Here is a 20,115-nt window from a genome sequence, read left to right as displayed (position 1 = left end):
TTACTTGAGCAATGCTCACTTTTAAGCATGTGCTCTCCCATATGTAATGGCAAATGTTTTTGATTTGTTTTTTTGCTGGACTAGTGACAAAAACACAGAGAAGACTAGTGTGGTTGGCACAACATCCTAACACATTGGAGGCCTAGGCAGTGAGACTAATTCTTGACTCTGGCATATGGAGACTGAACTACCTTCTTCTACCTGCCAGGGATATTCTTGTGAAGCAAGCTCAAGGCATATTGGCTGAGGAAGATAGGTGGTGGGGAAAAACTGCATGCCTGTAAGTGTACAATATCTATTCCCTATTTTCACAGAAGACTTTAAACACTCGTGTTCTCGTTAAAACACATTTTGTCTCTGAAATGAAAAGCTGAGTGAAATGAAGTTTCTGTCCCAAAGGAAGTTCCTCCAGCCCACATTTGTTTTCATTGCTGCTGGTAAGATTCTTCTTTTTAAATGGAAATCCCTCAGAACTTCAGAATTGAATTAGTATGTAACATTATGATATTTCCTTAATCAAATTATTTCATATTTATTGTTGAGCTGACCCCAAATACTCTGAAGCCAGTTTCACAAGAAGTACATCTTCCTGTCCCGTGCAGCTCCATGTGGTAGCTGTACTGTAGGGCCCATGTGTCCATTCTCCAGTAGGGACCAGAGTATTTGGTCAAGCTGCTTTTTGGTAAAACTAGTCACAGAATCACAGAACGGTTTAGGTGGGAAGGGACCTTAAAGACCATCTAGTTCCAACCCCCCTGCCATGGGCAGGGACACCTTCCACTAGACCAGGTTGCTCAAAGCCTCATCCAGCCTGGCCTTGAACACTTCCAGGGATGGGGCATCCACAGCTTCTCTGGGCAACCTGTTCCAGTGCCTCACCACCCTCTCCGGGAAGCATTTCTTCCTGATGTCTAATCTAAATCTGCCCTCTTTCAGTTTAAAGCCATTACCCCTTGTCCTATCACAACATCTATGAACTCCGCCCCCAGCTTCCTTATAGCCCCTTTCAGGTCCTGGAAGGCTGCAATAAGGTCTCCCTGGAGCCTTCTCTTCTCCAGGCTGAACAAGCCCAACTCTCTCAGCCTGTCTTCATAGCAGAGGTGCTCCAGCCCTCTGAGCATCTTCGTGGCCTCCTCTGGACTTGCTCCAACCAATCCATGTCCTTCTTATGTTGGGGGCCCCATAGCTGAAGGTATATCTCCAGATGGGGTTTCATGAGAGCAGAGTAGAGGTGGAGAATCATCTCCCTCGACCTGCTGGCCACACTTCTTTTAATGCAGCTCAGGGTGTGATTGCTTTTGTGGGCTGTAAGCACACACTGCCAGGTCATGTTGAGCTTCTCATCACCCAACATCCCCAAGACCACCTCCTCAGGGCTGCTCTCAATCTCTTCATCACCCAGCCTGTATACATGTATGGGATTGCCACAAGCCATCTGCAGGGCCTTTACACTTGGCCTTGTTGAAACTCATGAGGTTTGCGTGGGTCAATCTCTCTAGCATGTGAGGGTCCATCTGGATGGCATCCCTTCCCCCCAGGTTATCAATCACACCATTCAGCTTGGTGATAACCACAAAACTGCTAAGAGTGCACCCAATCCCAATGTCCATGTGGGACAAAGACTTTAGTGAATGCTGGTCCCAATAGGGATGTCGTCTGTTTCTTGTGATGCCAGGTAGGACACTGACATTGTGTCATGTGAAAGTGTTTCCCTAGAAAGTGCAAACCAGAGGTAAAAGTTGGGACTACTTTTGAAGGTACATGGAATGCTTGTAAAATGCAATTTTCTGTTATGGTAAGTTCATTCGAAAGATTTTCTGTGAAGTTTGATTAAACTAAACATGCCATTTTGGGTTGCAGTAGTTTGAAGCGAAGCATTTAATTGCTAATTCACTGTTAGGAAAATGGAATTCATAGAATCATGGAATGTTTTGGGTTAGAAGGGACCTTACAGATTGTCTCGTTCCAACCTAGTTCTAAAATCTCTGTTAGAAAGTGATCCTGAAGGAAACATTCACTCAGTAGTACTAAACAGATCTGTTTCCTGAGGTGGGTCTCTTTCACTTGTACAGTCTTGGGTGAATTTGAAGTAAAATGAAATTGCTAAGTGGAGTGTTTATTTGCTAAGTCATTGTCTGGTACAGTTTTCAGTGTCTTGTGTAATAAGATTCAAGCTGTAAATGATCAATGGCCCATCCTAAAATAATTCCTCTCTGCCTTTCAGATGAAATCCTTAAGACACTTGACAGTAATCATTTCCTCATATACTCATCACTGAAGCAAGCTAGACAGATTTAGCTTTTGCTAGCTAGACAAATCTGAGATCTCAGGATGCATATCGGGGGAGCAGAGCGTTCCTTAACTGGTGAATGTCTATATAAACTCAGTACAGAACTGAATGTAACTGAAGTCAACTACTCTGTGCTGGTAAATAAGCTTCTGTGATGATGATATCTTTTTCTAATTTTATTTTTAATTTTAACTCTGAAAAAGCTGTCAAACTTTAATTAGCTAGGAAGTTAATTTGAAAATATAAGCTCTTCACATTTGTGATCTATAAACGGTGTTAATATAAGGTTTATTGTTCCTTTCTGTGTACTGAACACTAGGAAAATCTTTAGCTACATAGTCATTTCCCTTTTCTCACCTCTGCCCCCACCCTAAACACAGGCTGATATAAAATAAAACTGGAATGGACCTTGAGAGTTTATTTAGTCCTTTCTGCTTCCACTGTCCCAAGACAAAATTGATTACATCTATTTGAGTCTTGAAGGTGATTTTTTTTAAGCGGTGTTAAAGGTCTCCAGTGGTGGTTGCTTCTCAGGCAATCTCTTCCAGTGCTTCGCTGATGTTAAGAAAAGCTTTTTTTTTTAAATTTAAGATCAGCTCTAACACTTCCTTGCTGTAATTTTTGCCTATTATTTCTTGTCCTTTTCAGCATAGATACAAAGAACAAGATTGTTCCTTTCTGCTTTGTAGAAGTCTTTTTGTATTTGAACAGTTATAATGTTTCCTTGCAGTTTTCTTTATGTTAAAAAGAAGCAATACTTTCAGTCTTTCTTCTGTCTTGGAGACCTATGGTTATTCTCATCTCTCTCCTCAGGACTCTTTCCAGTAGTCCCAGTCCTTTCTTGAAGTGCAGTTCTCCAAACTGAACATGATCTCCAGCAGAGTACAGCACTGCCTCCTCCTATGTCTCCACACATGTTAGCATGCTTTGTTCAATCTACCCAATGAATGATTTTCTCTGTGTAGTTAAGTGTTTCTTTCTGATGGCTTTTTTTATCATCTGCATCATCTCTACAGGTGCAGTGTAGAACACAGGATTTACTCATTATTATATATTCATGAATATTTGTAAGATGCTGACATACCTCCTCTATGCCCTTCCTGTATCCAGAGGCATGTCCGAGGTAGGAGTAGATAGTTTTGCAGGGGTAGCCTGAGGTATGCCTGTGTCTGTGGCACAAGTAAAGAGCATCACAGCTGGCTGTCTTGGCTTCCCTGTCTTGCAGCTTTTATTCTTCTCCGTTACTAGGCTGAATGGCGATTGAATAGAACGTGAAGGAGAGAAGTTCACATTTGTGTACCTGAATCCAAAGTCTTCACCTCTGTGTCATGGCAAAGTGTTTAAGTCTACTACTGTCAGTTACTTTTTCACCTAAATCCTTGTTAGTACAAGGATCAGCTAGATTTTAGGAACAAACTGAGAAATCTAATTTTTCAGAGCATTTCTTTTAGCTTTAGCAGTAAAGTTGGAATCTAAATTAACACTTCTGCAAAACCAATTCCATCACCTCAAGTTGGCCACCATGATAAAAGGAATATATTTCTGAAAATATCAGGGGTTTGATGGCTTTCTCACCATTGCTTAGTCTGGGGAAAGGTGGTATTTAAAGTGCAGAAACCATAACTTATGTCCTGTGATCCCTTTCTTAACTCATTCCAGAACTTCAAGTCTCTCAACAAGGAAAGAAGTTGACTTGTCACTTCCAACACAAAAGAGCATTCATCCTCAAATCATGGTCTGTGCTACAACCGATTCTACTTACTGCTATACCACAACCAGTTCTGTCTGATTGCTGCCTACGCTGTGCCTTTTGGTAGATGAGGAAATTACTTTTGTCTTTGAGGCTAATACAGAATCCTTCAGCAGCATTTTTCTTGAAACTATGAAGGCTTCTTCCCCCTGTATACAGTTTCATGTATTTCTCCTAAATGAATATATGTAATTTCTAATGTTCACGTTTGTCTCAACATGCAGTTGTGGAGTCTGCTCTTCTCTTTGGAATCAAGATTTCTACATCAGTAGACCAAATGAATTAGCAGTCAGTGTATCCCAGCATGGAGGATGCAGAAATCCACTCATGTGATAAAACAGATTCTACCTTTATCGCTACCTATTAAAAGGAAGGAATCCAAGTAGGTCGTTTCACAACCCTGCTTTTCTGTAGTTTGAATGCTGCAATGCAACATCAAGCATCAGTAAGGCTGTGGAGCATTTGACATGTTATTCAGTTAGCAATCCTCACAGCTAACTCCAGAAGCAAGGAGGCTCAGTATACGCAAAAATATTGTGCAGCTCTAGACACATATTAGAACTTCAAAAAAAGCTATAAAGAAACTACTTTCCCAATAAAGTGTTGGGTTTTGTTGTTCTTTCATTACGGGTTTGGAATCTTTCTCATTTGGATGGTTGTAAGGCAAAAAATCTTAGGTCTTATTCCAAGAAGGCATAGATAGAAATGTTTGGTCTTTATCTTGGTATATTACAAGGTGAAAGATAAGGTGGCAAGATGGTCTGCCTTAATCTGTTTAAGCTTGCTCTGGGATGCCCTGTGAAGGAGTTGTGTTGGTATTGATGCTACAGTAACTGTGAACACGCTCCGATGTCCTGAATTCTCATGAAAAGCAGGGGCTTATTTTTTGACTTACAGAACAGTTGTGACTGCACTGAAATATTGGGTCCTCTGTCCTCAGTGTCTGTTAAGGAAATGTTATTTTGAAGACTAAGTCTCTTTCTGAATGATTATTTTTACTCTTTTCTCACTAGACCAGTTGAAGAAATTCCACTCTGCCTTTTTTTAGTTCTTTTTTACTGGAACTCTAAATCCCTTTTCTTTCTTTATATCCTACTTCAGGGAGTACTTCTCTTTATCTTCTTGTAATTCCTCTGAAACGAAATCAATCTCTCCTGTTCTGGAGTTTTCTACAAAACATGCAGTTATTCAGATCCAGTAATTGATTGAGGTGGAAAATTTTTTATAGTGAAGCTTGAAATAGTTCTGCTCTATTGTTTAAGTATTCTGATAGCCATATTCCTATTTTCAGCTGGGAAAACACATGTTATTTATTAAACATAATTCAAATTAAATGTAGGATTGTATTATGTTAGCAAACATAACACGAATCATATTTGAGTCTTATTTCATAGAATCATAGAATGGTTTGGGTTGAAAGGGACCATAAAGACCATCTAGTTCCAACCCCCCTGCCATGGGCAGGGGCACCTTCCACTAGACCAGGTTGCTCCAAGCCTCATCCAGCCTGGCCTTGAACACTTCCAGGGATGGGGCATCCACAGCTTCTCTGGGCAACCTGTTCCAGTGCCTCACCACCCTCTCCATGAAGAACTTCTTGATAACTTAGATAAGTCTACCTTCTTTCAGTTTAAACCTGTTACCCCTTTGTCCTTTCACTGCAGGCCCTTGTAAAAAGCCCCCTCCCAGCACCCTTGGAGGCCCCTTCAGGTACTGGAAGGCTGCAATAAGGTCTCCCTGGAGCCTTCTCTTCTCCAGGCTGAACAAGCCCATCTCTCAGCCTGTCTCCACAGAAGAAGGTGCTCCAGCCCTCTGATCATCTTTGTGTCCTACTCTGGACTAGCTCCAACTGGTTGATATCCTTCTTATGTTGAGGGCCCCAGAGATGGATTCGGTATTCCAGGCAGGGTCTCATGAGAGTGGAGAAGAGGGGGAGAGTCCCCTCCCTTGACCTGTTGGCCACACTTCTTTTAGTGAAGCCCAGGATACGGTTGGCTTTCTGGGCTGCAGGTGCAAATTACCAGATGATGCTGAGCTTCTCATCACCCAACACCCCCAAGTCCTGCTCCTCAGGGCTGTGCTCAGTCCATTTTCTGTCCAGCCTGTACTTGTGCTTGGGACACTTCAGGACCTTGCGCTTGGCCTTGTTGACCTTGATGAGGTTTGCATGGGCCCACCTCTCAAGTCTGTCAGGGTATCTCTGATGGCATCTCTTCCCTCCAGTGTGTCGACTGCACAACACAGCTTGGTGTTGTTGGCAAACTTGCTGAGGGTGCACTTGATCCCACTATCCGTCTTTCCACCAAAGATGTTAAATAGCACAATTCCCAATACCGACCCCTAAGGAATGTCACTTGTCACTAGTCACCATTTGGAAATTGAGTCGTTGACTGCAACTTTGTGAGTGTGACCACCCAGCTAATTCCTTATCCACCAAGTGGTCCACCCATCAAATCTCTACCTCTCCAATTTAGAACAAGGATGTCATGTGGACAATGTCAAATGCTTTGCACAAGTCCAGGTGGATGATGTTGGTTGCTCTTCCCTTACCTACCAACACTCTAACTCTGTCATAGAAGGCCACCAAATTTGTCATGCACAATTTTCCCTTAGTGAAGCCATGTTGGCTGTCACCAAACATCTCTTTATTTTCCATATGCCTTAGCATAGTTTCTAGGAGGATCCAAATGCCCTGTAGTTCCTCAGGTCTTCCTTTTTTCATTTCTTTAAAAATGGGTGTTATGTTTCCCCTTTTCTAGTCAGTAGGAACTTCACCGGCCTGCAGCGACTTCTCAAATATGTTTGATAGTGGCTTAGCAACTTCATCTGCCATTTCCCTCAGATCCTGTGGATGCATCTCATCAGGTCCTGTGGAGTTGTGCACTTTCATGTTCCTTAGATGGTGTTGCACCTGATCTTCTCCTACAGTGGGTGGTTCCTTGTTCTCCTAGTCCTTGCCTTTACCTTTTGTGACTTGGGTGTGTGGCTTGAGCAGTTGCTGGTAAAGACTGAGGCAGAAGAGTAGTTGAGTACCTTGGCCTTCTTCATATCTCAGGTAACCAGGTCTCCTGTTTACTTCTGGAGAAGGCCCACATTTTCCCTAGTCTTCCTTTTGTCACCAACCAACATAGAGAAGCTTTTCTTGTTGCCCTTGCCATCCCTGGCCAGATTTAATTCTACCAGGGCTTTAGCTTTCCTCACCTGATCCCTGGCTGCTTGGACGATTCCTCCTAGGCCACTTGTCCTTGCTTCCACCCTCTGTAGGCTTCTTTTTTTGTATGTTTGAGATTGTCCAGGAGCTCTTTGTTCATGCATTTGTTTGGTTTCACTTGCTTCCATCAGTGGTTTGTATTGTTTTTCTTGACAGGTAAATTAACTCCTGCAGTATGGTGAATGGTGATCATGTTTATGTAAATACCTGAACACGGTTGTTACCCAGTGAACCATCAAATATGTTTAGACCAGGTATGCACAGCACACATGCAGTTCTTTAAATAAGTATAGCAGCTTTAGTTACCCGTCACTGAAGCCTTGGATCGCTGCCTACATGGTAAAGCATTGTTAGCTGGTGTGGGTTTTTTTCTTCTTGCTGGTCAGGGCAGGCTCGAAACATACAGTTGTGGTAAACCAGTTGATAAGCTGTAATTTATTAGCTGCAGAGCTTGTCTTGTTTGGTGCAGGTGCCTTTAAGGAAGTGTTAGGCTCTAGGCTGAGCGTCTCACAGTGCGTTGCCCTTAGAAGCAATATAGGCAGTTGGTGAAGGGGGAAGCCTGTGACAGAAAAAAAGCAGTTGGTGATACATAGGATGCAGTAGGTGAGCAACCTGACTGAACTTCAGAGGTGCTTTTACGAGTTAGCTAAACTTAGGGAGCCTTCAGGTTATTGCTCTTTTTCATGATGGTTCATGAAAAATTCTAATTCACTAGGCTACCAGCGGCCTTTCCCCTTTGAAGCATGACTGTGACCAGCCTGCACCAAAAGCCATGTTTCCTGCTTGATAGCACCAACTTGGAGATAAATTTTTTTATTGGCTACTGGCCAAGTCTAGCACATCATTTTTCCTCACTTTTGTTGCTCCCTCTCTATCTGTATCTTCACTTGATTGCAGAGAGACGCTTTTCATCATTTTGAAAAGCCATCTGATTAGAGCTCTCATTAACCCGTGAGTGAAGCTTCTTGTAAGTTTAGCTGGAGAAATTCCTTGAATGTTTCAGAACTGCAAAGTTACCATTTTTAAGGAACCTCAAAACTAGATTGCCAATTTGTTTTAGCTCAGCTTAAAACAAACTCTTCTTTCTCAGCAGATTTAAAGGAAACCTAAATTACTGTCTATCTCTTTATCCCCCCAGATGTCTCAGATGTCAAGGAATTGTACTGCTGATTATCAGAGACTCTGTGTATCTGGACTACCCCAACCCTGACCATACATTTATACCGGTCCAATTCATTAACGACAGATTGAACAGTAAAAATATTCCTCTGTTAAAGCGCATTCAGAAGCAGTCCTCATTGAAAAGGAAAAATGCTTTTGTTACTCCAATCTCATTTTTGGAGTATTAAGATTGGAAGCATGAAGTTTACTTTCGGATGGCTTTTGCTAGTCATTTTCTTCCTCTTTGTCTCTTCTGCCTTCCTTCCAAGGATAACTGTAAAGTAGATGTTTGTGTTGCCCCCAGGAATTGCTTCCTTGACTCTCTAAGCATCTTGACCCTCTCTGATATAGATATCAGATATGGGACGAAATTAAGCTGGTCTCTGCTTGAGCAGGCAAGATCAGCTTTAATCAGAAAGCCCTCAGATAAAAATGGACAAAATCATGGGCACTTTTTTCATCGATTAGCTTGTGTGTTGTTATGGAAGCCGTGTCCCAGAGTGGCACTAGAAGGCTATGTCGTAGTGAGGGGACAGCTCTCCTAGTCATGGGCTCATTTGGAGTTAAAGAGGTGTGGGTTTCAGTCAGTATTTTGATCTCTCCTGAAAAGCCCTCAACTTCAGAGTTTGCTGGTAAAATGAGAAGACAAGGTAGGAACTGTTAGGCAGATGATAGGTTAATTCTACTGGTAGAGGTTTCTCATGAACATTTTCCTTCTCTGGCTTGCAGCATATGACTCTCTGAGAAACTAGTTCTTGAATCTCATGTATTCAGAGATACAGAATCAAGTTGCTTGTTGAGGCTTTCTACTTGCATTCCTTTCTAATGGTAGGCTGCAAGGTAGGATCACAAAAGTATAAAAAAGCCTCAGTGAGAGCACTGATGGCAAGTCACACACAAGCATCTTCTCCTTTACCGGGCAGTTTTAACATTTGGGAAGGATATGTTTCATCTGTCCTGGAAAATTGCACTGAAGCATCTGTTGATTTCATTAAAACACAAAGATTCATAGGTTATGAGGCCAGAAAGCGCCATTATGATAATCTAGACTGATTTGCTATATAATTAATTCCTGTCTCGCTATGTCTTTTAGAGAAAACAAGATACTACTTTAATTTAAAGTTTGCCAGTAGCAGAGAACACACCATAACCTGTAGTAAATTATTTCAGTAGCAAATTACCCTCCTGTAAAAAATAAGTCATAATATTTTAAAATGTGAATTTCTCTAACTTCAGTTTCTAGCCCCTGGATCCCATTATTTCCTTTGTCACATGGATTGAAGAGCCCTCTATTGCCAAATTCCATTTTCTGCACAGGTACTCATAGATTGTATCGAATCACCTTTTACCCTCTACCTATTAAACAGACTGAATTTGAATGTTTTTCACTATGGGACATGCATTCCAGTCCTTTAATTACATTCTCTTTTCTCATTCTTGAACCCTTGGTTTAACAGTTGAACTGCAGATATCAGAAGCTGTAAGGCAGTGTTTCATGCTCAAGCCAGAGATGCTGTTGTCTCTCTGTTCCTGCTCAGGATTCACCTGAGTTTACACCCAAGGGTTATCTTTATCCTTTGGTGTATAGTAATGAGAGTTCTGGTGCATCTGATTATATATCAAGGTCTTGATGTCCAGGTATGGCTGTCAGTGATATCTCAAGTCCATTATGTGAACAGGCTTGCACTTTTTCCTTCAACACAGGTGGTTTTTTAAATTTCTCAAGTTAGGTTGTGGGTTTGGGGTTTTTTATAAGAAAATTATGCAGAATGGCAAACACTTCAGTAAGAGAGATTCAGATCAGGGTGGATCCGTTTCTTTGGAAAGATCAAAGTTGTTGCTCTTGTCATCCTTGTATATATTTAACACCCTTTTTCCTCTCTTCTCCAAGTCTTCCTTTGTGCCTTCATTGTTGGTCCTTTCTTCCAAACTTGCTCTCAGATCGACCATTGTTAGTGACTTTCAGGGTTGCAACTAAGTCCATATAATTTTCTCTAGTTCCTTTGAAAGTCTTCTGTCTCAAGGATTCTCCAGCTGTGGTACTGGTATGACTAATGAAATAAAAGGCAGTCTGCAGCAAGCCCCAAATAAATCCAGAGGCAGCCCATCTGTGTTTCCCAGAAGAAATAGGAATTGTTATGCAAGTAGAAAATACATGAAAAAGAGAGGTGTAGTCTGTATGTGGCTCATCTGAGAGCTGGAAGCTGCTTATGTGTATGTGAGCCTATTCCTTCTGCCAACAACCTGCAGAGGTTGCTGAAAAAAGGTTGAGTTGTAGACATCACCCAGCGCTGAAGTTGTGCCAGTCAGAGGGTCCCATATCTAAGTACTGTCAAAAGGACTCTGCAACCTATTTCCAATTTTTCCAACTATCCTCTTTTCCAGGCTGCCCCTGAAGTGGGAGAAGGAGTAGACTGCGCACAACCTACTACACACATAGGTTCATTAAGAACGTAAGAAAAACCGTGGTGGGCCTGAAAAACTCAATCCATTTACCCAGTATTCTGCCTCCATTAGCTGTAGTTGCAGGTTCTATGTAGGGAGAACATGTGTGCATGACTACTGTCAGTGGTGCATCCCCTCTTTTACTCCCACAGTATCAACTGCTCTTTTGAGACCCCACCTGGGGTGCTGCGTCCAGCTGTGGAGCCCTCAACATCAGAAGGTTATAGACCAGTTGGAGCGAGTCCAGAGGAGGCCACGAAGATGCTCCGAGGGCTGGAGCCCCTCTGCTATGGGGACAGGCTGAGAGAGTTGGGCTTGTTCAGCCTGGAGAAGAGAAGGCTCCGGGGAGACCTTATAGCACCTTCCAGGACCTGAAGGGGGCTACAAGGAAGCTGGGGGGGACTTTTTACAAGGGCCTGTAGTGACAGGGCAAGGGGTAATGGGTTTAAACTGAAAGTGAGGAGGTTTAGATTAGATCTCAGGAAGAAGTTCTTCCCAGGGAGGGTGGTGAGGCCCTGGAACAGGTTGCCCAGAGAAGCTGTGGATGCCCCATCCCTGGAAGTGTTCAAGGCCAGGCGGGATGAGGCTTTGAGCAACCTGGTCTAGTGGAAGGTGTCCCTGCCCATGGCAGGGGGGTTGGAACTAGATGATCTTTAAGGGCCCTTCCAACCCAAACCAGTCTGTGATTCTATGACTGCTTTTGGATTAGGATTATTAGAAGGTCTGTCCCTTCCTTTTCCCTTTAAATCCAGTTTGTGGATCTGTTCTCTGTTTATCTTTCTGTTTCTTTTTGAGCCTGCAGATGCTCTCTATCTCCACAACTCCTGTGGTAGCAAGTCCTAGAAGTTCACTACCCTCTGTGTAAATAAATACCTCTAAACATCCATTCTAAACAGATGTCCTACAAGTTTCAATGAGTGCCTTTAATTCTTTTATTGCTGGATTTGGAAAAGAGCAGTTCTACATTGACCTTCTCCACCATCTTCTGTGAACTTCGATCATATTCTTCCTCAGTCCTCTCCAAAATAGAAGAGCACTGGCCTTTTCATGCTATCCTCGTAAAACATCCTGCTCTATCCTCCTGTTGTTCTATTTCTTTTCCTGTTCATCTTCAGCTACTCTGTTCAGATGCGGAAACAGGACTGCATGCCATGCTTCGAGGTAGTGTTTGTGGAGAGCACTGGGCTTGTTGCACACACAAAGTACGTGCAGAAGTCTTGGGCAGTGCGGGTGGCTGCAGAGTACACGTGCCTGGAGTACCTCTCACGCTTCTTGCCTTCCCTGGACACGGCTGTAGCTGCTGCTTGTCTCTGCTGTCTGCCTGAGCTGCCCCTCGTTGGCTGGCAAGAGGGGGAGGCTGCAATAGACGGCCCTGCTGAGTCACAGGAAGGACGTGTATGGTCTGTTTAGTGAGAGCGTTTGATGTGGTTAATCCATAGTATGAGACTACTACAGTCCCACAAATTGAAAATGTATTTTATTTTGGTTGCAGATATTAATAGACTTGGTATTTGTGAAGTCTGTGCGAGGGCAGAGCGCTTTGTTGGGAATTGGAGCAAAACGAGCTATTGTGGGTCAATACTGTCCTCTGCTGGAACTACAGCTTTGTGCCGGGGCTCTAAATGGGAATTAACAGTTGGAGTCTCCTTTCACTCTGATGTAGGGTGCTAAGTGTTTGCAGCAGGAAGATCTTATGCTCTCCTGGCTGCACTGGGGAAGTTCTCCTTCAGTGCTTAGCAAAAGCTGGAAATTCTGTGCTTGCTACAAATGTGTTGGCTTGTACTTTGCTTTGTTTTTCATCCTGAGGTCACCTACTTCAGAAACTTACCCTCGTTCTCTTCATGGTTTGCCTTTTCATATTTACTGCAGATTCATTTTTCTGACTTGCTTGTCCTATTTGTAGAATTAACAGTGCATATCTCCTTCCTCCTCCCTTTTCATAGCAAGTTGCTGACGACTCATCCTGCCAGCATTCTGAAAGCAGATACTGAACGCGTGCGTGCATATATGCTGTATGCAATAGACACAAAGCATTTTAAAATAACTCCTCAGAAGAAATCAGAGCCTTCAATAGTGTTGCAGAACGTGAATTCAGACAAAACTGTGCTAGCTGCAGAAAGACTTTTGCTGACCTTACGTGCCAATTCTGGGTTTAGGAAGTGCGGAAGGTGGTCGCCAGAAAGCAGAGTTTACAAATATTTCAGTTCTGTGCCTTCCCTAGTCCCTGCCTCTGTGAGAATGGCACAGGGCAAAGAGGAGTCCTCTTTGCAAAGATTCATTATGTACCAGTGAAAAGGAGAAGGGCAGCAAGCCAGGCATGCTCAGAAGTGCTTGCCAGTTTGGGACTGTTCACTTGGCTAATTTCCATCCATGTAGTGACACAGAGTCCAGTTCTGGTCCTGAACCCAGAGAGTGTAAGAGTCCAGGCACTGACCGTGTACAGGCTTTTGTATGTTAACACAGAGAGCTTAGGTTTTTTTTGAAGCAAGGGTAAGCTATGCAGATATCTCCACAGCAACTTTGTGCCTGTAGTGTTCTAAGATTTCTCTGTCAGAGACATTTTAAGCCTTTGTTTACTGTTTCTTGTAGCCCCTTAGGAGCCACAGGGCAATCACCAACAGTTCCCAGCAACTTGCTTATATTTTTTTTTTGCATCTCTTTCCTAGTAGTTAAGCGGGCTTATAGGAATAATAGAGAAATGACAGTGGTGTTGCAGAGTTCCCTGCTGTGGCTAGCAGAGACAGATAGGGAGTTTACGTTTTGTTATGTATTTTGTATGGTATTTATGCAAATATAACAGCATGACACCAGGCACGCACTGTATTTTATGTACAAAAGCTTTTACAGCAGAGTGGGCCTGTGGTAGAGTTAATTGTTCTCACTGTCCTTCAGTTAAATGTTCTCCTCTGCCTGCTTATCTGATCTATAATCATCGCAAAGTACCCACTCTTGTCATTTCTATACACACTCCTGGACTGCTCTCTCCCTCTGTCATCATGTCAGACTCTCGCACGGTCTCCTTTCTGCTCCCCGCTGCCTTTTGGGAGAAGTTTATCTCCCATGGCTGAAAGTAATTGGGGTATTTGTACTGTATGCAGGATTGATGTATGATATTTTTCCTTGTGTCTGGCAGGTTGTTTATAAGAATAATGACATTCGTCTGGAGCTGTCTCGCTTGGCACGGATTGGTGATACTAAGATGAAGATCTACGGGGAAGTTAAATTCGTATGTGAGAACGTGGCTACACTGGATCCCATCAGCTTTGAGACACCTGAGGCCTATATTAGTCTGCCTAAATGGAATACCAAAAGGATGGGCTCCATCTCATTTGATTTCCGAACCACTGAACCTAATGGACTGATCCTTTTCACCCATGGCAAACCTCAAGAGAGGAAAGATGTCAGGAGCCAGAAAAATACAAAGGTAGATTTCTTTGCAGTTGAGCTTCTAGATGGAAACCTCTACTTGCTGCTGGACATGGGCTCTGGGACCATTAAAGTCAAGGCCACCCAGAAGAAGGCCAATGATGGAGAGTGGTATCACGTGGATATTCAACGAGACGGAAGATCAGGTAGAGTGAGGGCTTACTCTTTAAGTAGATTCATCATTTGGATCTAGATCTAGGGTTGTGTATTGGTTCTCAGAACCTTCAAAACCTGCTAGATATGAGTCATCGTCTTACAAGACTTAGTGTTACTCCAGTGATATTTATCCAGCAAAGCCAAATTGTGAATGATTAGGTTTTCATTAAATGTTTAGTGTGATCTCTGGATAGCACACAGCACAGGCAGTTTACTAAGATTTTATTCACAATATGCAGGTATTCTGGACCTGTCTTTGCAGTTGCATACATAATTGTAATGATAAATTCTCTGTAAGCCATGGTAAGGTTTAAGATCCTTCAGGACCATTATTACTTCATTCTTGATTTGAGAAATTCTCTCTGATCTACTTTAGGTTTCTGTTCAAAAAGGAACTTGGTAGAACCCAAATGAGAACTTATTGTTGTGACCTAATATTATCATTTTTCTCCTGGATCTTGTGTCTCTATAAAGCACAGTGGGTTTAGGTCTTTTCATGAGGGAAATAAAATTAATGGGTTCAGCCAGGAACAAAATTATGGTGACAAATCATCTTCCGATTCCTTTAACATCTTGCAGTTTTCGGTTTGATTTCTTTACTCTCAGCTTGGATGCTGAATTCTGGTCTAAATATCTGAGTCAGCATTCAGTGGATGTTCAGTTTTTCCTCACAGCTTCTCATTTTCAAAAATGTGTTATAATTTATTTCCAATAATATACTTACCCTGCAATTACCAAGAGGTATTTTGTTTCTAGTGCTGGATATCAAGCTAACATGCTTCTGATGCACTCTGAAATAGTGCAAGGAAACAAAATAATCACATGCTCTAACTTGATCTTGAGAATCTGTGAACAATTATATTTTAATTTTTCCTCAACTGTTGGGATCTCAAAGTCTTGCCGTATGTCCCTTCAAAGGGAATTTTGCTTACATTTGCCGGTGGATTTGGGATTTGTTTGGTGAACTCCAGATGATAACGTTAGGTCCCTAATTTTATGTTTCCAGTTGCAGAATGCCCTCAGTAGAGAGAATGCAGTGCTAGGATTTGCTTCCCTTGAGTTTTCAAAAGAGCTGACTTTCAGATAGCATGCAAAGCCTAGCTCTTTGAACAGGTCTTTGCCTGAAGCTAGTTTTCTCTTTGAGTGAGGAGTTGCTTTGTATTTGGAATAGTGCTTTACTAGGGCCTAATATGTGTGGTTATATATTGCTATCTCCTAAAGACATCGATTTTATAACATTTTATAAAGGAAGCTATAAATAAATAAATGGAGCTTTGATTTCTTTAGAATTGCTGAAATTTAATTAACTTCCAAGGATAAACTCAATTAGTTGCATTCAGAACGGCCTTCAGTTTTGCTTGCTCTTTTGGGGACTGTCTAGTCCCTGGAGAGGCAGCTGCAGAAGGAGAGAGAAACAGAAATGACACTAAGCTCTTTGCTAAGGAAGCTCGTAAAAATCCAGGAAGAGGGACACACATTCGTTTGGACTAGGAGGATGTGACAGGCGGCATTGCTACTTGGCGGATGAGACTGTAGGACTGACTTGTTCGTTGCTCAACAGGGAGGTTTGTGATGACCTGGACACTAATTAGAAATCACAGATTTTGAATTAAAAGCACTTTGCTCAAAAAGAATGAACAGATTTGTATGTTCTTGTCGTCTTTTTTTTAATTGTATTTTCTGCTGCCAAGTGTTGGGTTAACGGTCTTGGTGACTGATGTCTCCACAGATAACCAGGGTACTGACACTGATTCCTTTACACCTTCCCTTTAGCAAGCGTCAACCAATCTTATGCAGTGGTACTTCCGGTAGGTGTGAGGAGTTTCAGGATTCCTTCTTCTTTAGTCTTCAGCTTTTCTCCCACGTGCAGATCAGAGAATAGTTATACCTTGAGGATTTTTAAATTATTTTAGATGCAGATGCCCGTCATCTCGAGACTGAACTGAAATGATGAATTTACGTAATGTAAGCCACAAAATAGCCATTTGGGTTTAATGAGCTAGTGACCTAGGGGTTCTGATTCTCATTACTAAAGCAGCCAGGCCTTTATTAGGTGTCATCTCTCCCCTTATTCCCTTACCTGAAATAGTCTAAAACTCCAGGCTCTGCTGATCTTAGTAAAATAGCCTAAAACCCCAAATATTCGCTACGGCGAGGTACTAAGGCAGGAGCACAAATGCTGGGGAAGCACGGTGCTCGAGCTCACGTCACCTGTGGCACCTCTAGTTCCCTCAGGCTTTGTCTATGCTTTGGTCGGTGCTGGCTTCCAGAGCAACAGAAGCTGCTTTCCTCTGCACTTGGGCAGAAGCTGACAGGCATGGACATGGACACTCAGCATCCTGTAACCTTTCAGTCCTTGGGGAAAGCTCCTGCAGGGCGTCTGCAAAACCTGTCACGGTTTCGAGGTGGGGAACGCTGAGTGCATTACGCAAGACAGCGTTTTCAGCTGGTCATCAGCTGCCGGAGACCCATGTTGTCCCACCCAGTCGGTCGCTAAAAATCTTACTGGAAGGTTTGGTCTACAGTTGCATCAGTGGACTGCTTTGTGTACCAGCTCTTCCCAAAATGCTCTGGGGATTTTGGGTCTGTTTGTTCTTTAGCCTTGCACAAACTACCTAAGGGATTGGAAAGAAGGTGCTTAAAGGCTTCTGATTTTGCAAAATGGGATTTGGTCTAACTAAACATCGTTGCAAACATGGGATTTGGGAGGAAAAGAAAAAAGGCAGATCATGTGACCGCTCCTTGGCTGGGACAATTCAGAATTTTCCCATCTCAGCAGCTCAGTCTTTAGAAGTGCTGTGAATCCAACTGGTACCATTCCCTGGCAGGGATACTTGCAGGGTACAAAACACCGGCAGAAAGCTTAGGCTGCTGTCTAGCCTATTTCCTTTCATCGCCTCACTCCTTCTCCAGGTCTTACACTTCCTCTTGGTATCCAGTATTTCTTCTCTTTTTTGGAGTTTCTTTACCTTTGAGGCTTTTGTAGGTGGTGTTTGTTTTCTCCATAGTAGTAGCTCTCTGGAGCTCAGACCTCCAGTATTTTGGTGTTTCTATTTTTTTGAGTAATATGTACTCCACATGCTGCTTTTGAGGAGTAGCAGCAGAGATGCTGGAAGGGGGGCTGTGATCCTCTGGCTCAGTGACACACTGCCTTTACTACTGTAGGTGTATTGTCACATCTTCTCTTTTCTCACTTTGTAAAAGGGAAAGTGTCTGTGTTCCTGCAGCTTGTTTTTACAAAATGATTCATCAAATAACCCTGGGTCTCTTTGAGCCTTTAATTTGTAACGCCTCTGTTGCTTCTGACACTCTGCTGCTGCTGACATCCCTAAATTATTACTGAATGTCACACACATGAAATACCTTGTCTCTGTGTCATACGTGCTGTTCTCTAAGACGACACCTTTTAAGACTGAAGAAGGAGCACGCGTACACAACGGTGCTGTTTTGCAGAGACACAAAATAGAGCTAACTCCATTAACTAAGCGTTCTCACCTTATCATAAGGGTGTATGACAAAAAAGCAGTGATGTGGACTTAATCTTGAAGCTTAATAGTAGTCTGAGAGGACAGACTATCTTAATGACGAGGCAGTTGGGTGCCATGATTTATAGCTAGGGACGGTGAATTTGTAGCTGAGTGCCTGGTGGGCTGGTGTCCCTGCTGCAAAAGCTGCTGAATGCTCTTCTGAAGAGTACGCTGCTCTGGGATGCGAGACCTGCAGTACGTTCTTTTTTCGATGCGCTGTCTGACCTTAAACATGGCACTTGGCTTCTCTGCACCTGCTTCATGACTTCTGATATATTTCTGGTTTATATGTTCTCATTATGTTTTCTACTTGGACAATTTCTTGAAATACGTAGGAATGGCTTCAGTGCAGTATGACTGCATCTTGCTTAGAGCATAGGGAAGTTACTACAGTTTTAATAACTGTTCTTCAGAGAGAACCTGTGTCTTCAACTGCGTCAGTTGTCCTATTTGTAAAATGAAAGTTAGAATATTTAGCTGTCTTGTAAAACTATAAAATAATTTATTTTGCAACAGACCTCTGGAGATTTCTAGTCCAAACTCTGCCAAAATCAGGTTTTCTTCAGGGCTGTGTCCAGTTTTGGTCTGAATACCTTCAAGGATGGTGATTCCACAGCCTCTCTGAGGTTCCTGTTCCCATGTTTGACCACGCTCATGGTGAAAATTGTTCCTTTCTATGGAGGTGGAATTTCCCCTGCTGCAGGTGTGATCACCCTCTCTTGTCATTGCAAGTGACCGTTGCTGGCTCACGTTCAATTTGTTGTCTGCCATATCCCCAGGTCCTTTTCTGCAGAGTTGCTTCTTAGCCCAGTTGGTTTCCAGCCTGTACTCATATGTGATGTTATTCTGCCCCAGGTGTAAGACTCTGTATTTATTGTGGTTGTTTTACATCAAACATTTCTAGCAATCCTTTGCTCCACCTTGTAAAGGTTTCTCTGAATGGTAGCCCTGTCCTTCCTCCAGTGCATCAATCTTTCTCCCCAATTTGATGTCATGTAGAAACTTGAAGAGGGTCAATTTAGTCCCATCATCTAGGTCTAGCTTTGGATGTACTGATGAAGTGGTTTTTGTAAGAGCATTGCGGTGTGAATTAATTCTCTTACCTTTTCGTCTCCAGTCCTGATACCATTCAAACCCCTATATGTTCTCAGTAAGTCTTTGCCTTGCTGGATGAATGCCATTGAGTAATGCTAAGTTTTGATTTGTTATTTAGCCATTGTGGTGTTATGCTTGCGACTGTATTATGCAGGATGGGGTGCAGACACATGATGGTCCAGTCACTGCATGGAAGCACTCATGGCCTGTGGTTCAAGAGGAGGGGGGAAACTGTATGGGAGACACAGATTCGGTTAGGAGTGTATTGGAGCAGGGAAGAAACTTCACTCTCCTGCACTGAACCTTAAACCTCAAGCAGTTGTTGGAAAAAATGGACTAGGCTGAGGCTGTAAGTGAAAGTGTTGATTGATATCCTCTTCTCCTCATTTAGGTACTATATCGGTGAACAGCAGACGCACCCCATTCACCGCTAGTGGGGAGAGCGAGATTCTAGATCTGGAAGGGGACATGTACCTCGGTGGCCTGCCCGAGAACCGGGCAGGACTCATCCTGCCCACAGAGCTCTGGACAGCAATGCTGAACTATGGCTACGTCGGCTGCATCCGAGACTTGTTCATTGATGGACGAAGCAAGAACATTCGGCAGCTGGCAGAGGCGCAGAATGCGGCAGGAGTCAAGTCTTCCTGCTCCCGCCTCAGCACCAAGCAGTGCGACAGCTACCCGTGCAAGAACAACGCCGTCTGCAAGGATGGCTGGAACCGCTTCATTTGTGACTGCACTGGCACTGGCTATTGGGGCAGAACATGTGAGCGAGGTAAGCTACGTTTTCTGACCTCAGTTACACAGAGCTGAAGGTGTGTGGGAACAAAATCCAATGTTTCTCTGAGACCTTCCCCACCCTTCTTGGTCTTCCCAATGCTAAGTTCCACTCCCCGCACCAGGAAAGCTTTCTTCTCTGGTGGTTTCATTCCAGTCTTTTCCACCTTTATTTCACAAGCTTACCTTCTTCATCTGTCACTTCCCTCCCTAAGCTTTCGAAATTCCTGGTCTTCAGGTTCCAGAGTTTCTTTGGTTTTCTCCTGAGGCATAAAAT

At 43.0% G+C, this 20,115-nt stretch overlaps 1 protein-coding gene across 1 annotated transcript in view; it reads left to right on the top strand.

Moving 5' to 3' along the window:
- LOC104511237 (neurexin-3-like) overlaps window positions 1–19,902 on the top strand; it is a gene marked incomplete at its 5' end in the record, with an annotated part of 49,094 nt that extends 29,192 nt beyond the window's left edge. Inside the window, 4 exons of the mRNA XM_010153801.1 lie at window positions 10,798–10,865; window positions 11,973–12,252; window positions 13,991–14,429; window positions 19,453–19,902. Of these exons, the coding sequence (XP_010152103.1) occupies window positions 10,798–10,865; window positions 11,973–12,252; window positions 13,991–14,429; window positions 19,453–19,874 (1,209 nt within the window). The remainder of the gene's footprint in view (window positions 1–10,797; window positions 10,866–11,972; window positions 12,253–13,990; window positions 14,430–19,452) is intronic.
- Window positions 19,903–20,115: the final 213 nt, after the last annotated feature.

Source organism: Eurypyga helias, unplaced genomic scaffold (assembly GCF_000690775.1).
Source record: "Eurypyga helias isolate BGI_N326 unplaced genomic scaffold, ASM69077v1 scaffold12490, whole genome shotgun sequence".
NCBI lineage: Eukaryota > Metazoa > Chordata > Aves > Eurypygiformes > Eurypygidae > Eurypyga > Eurypyga helias.
This window is presented reverse-complemented; position numbering and strand designations above follow the sequence as displayed.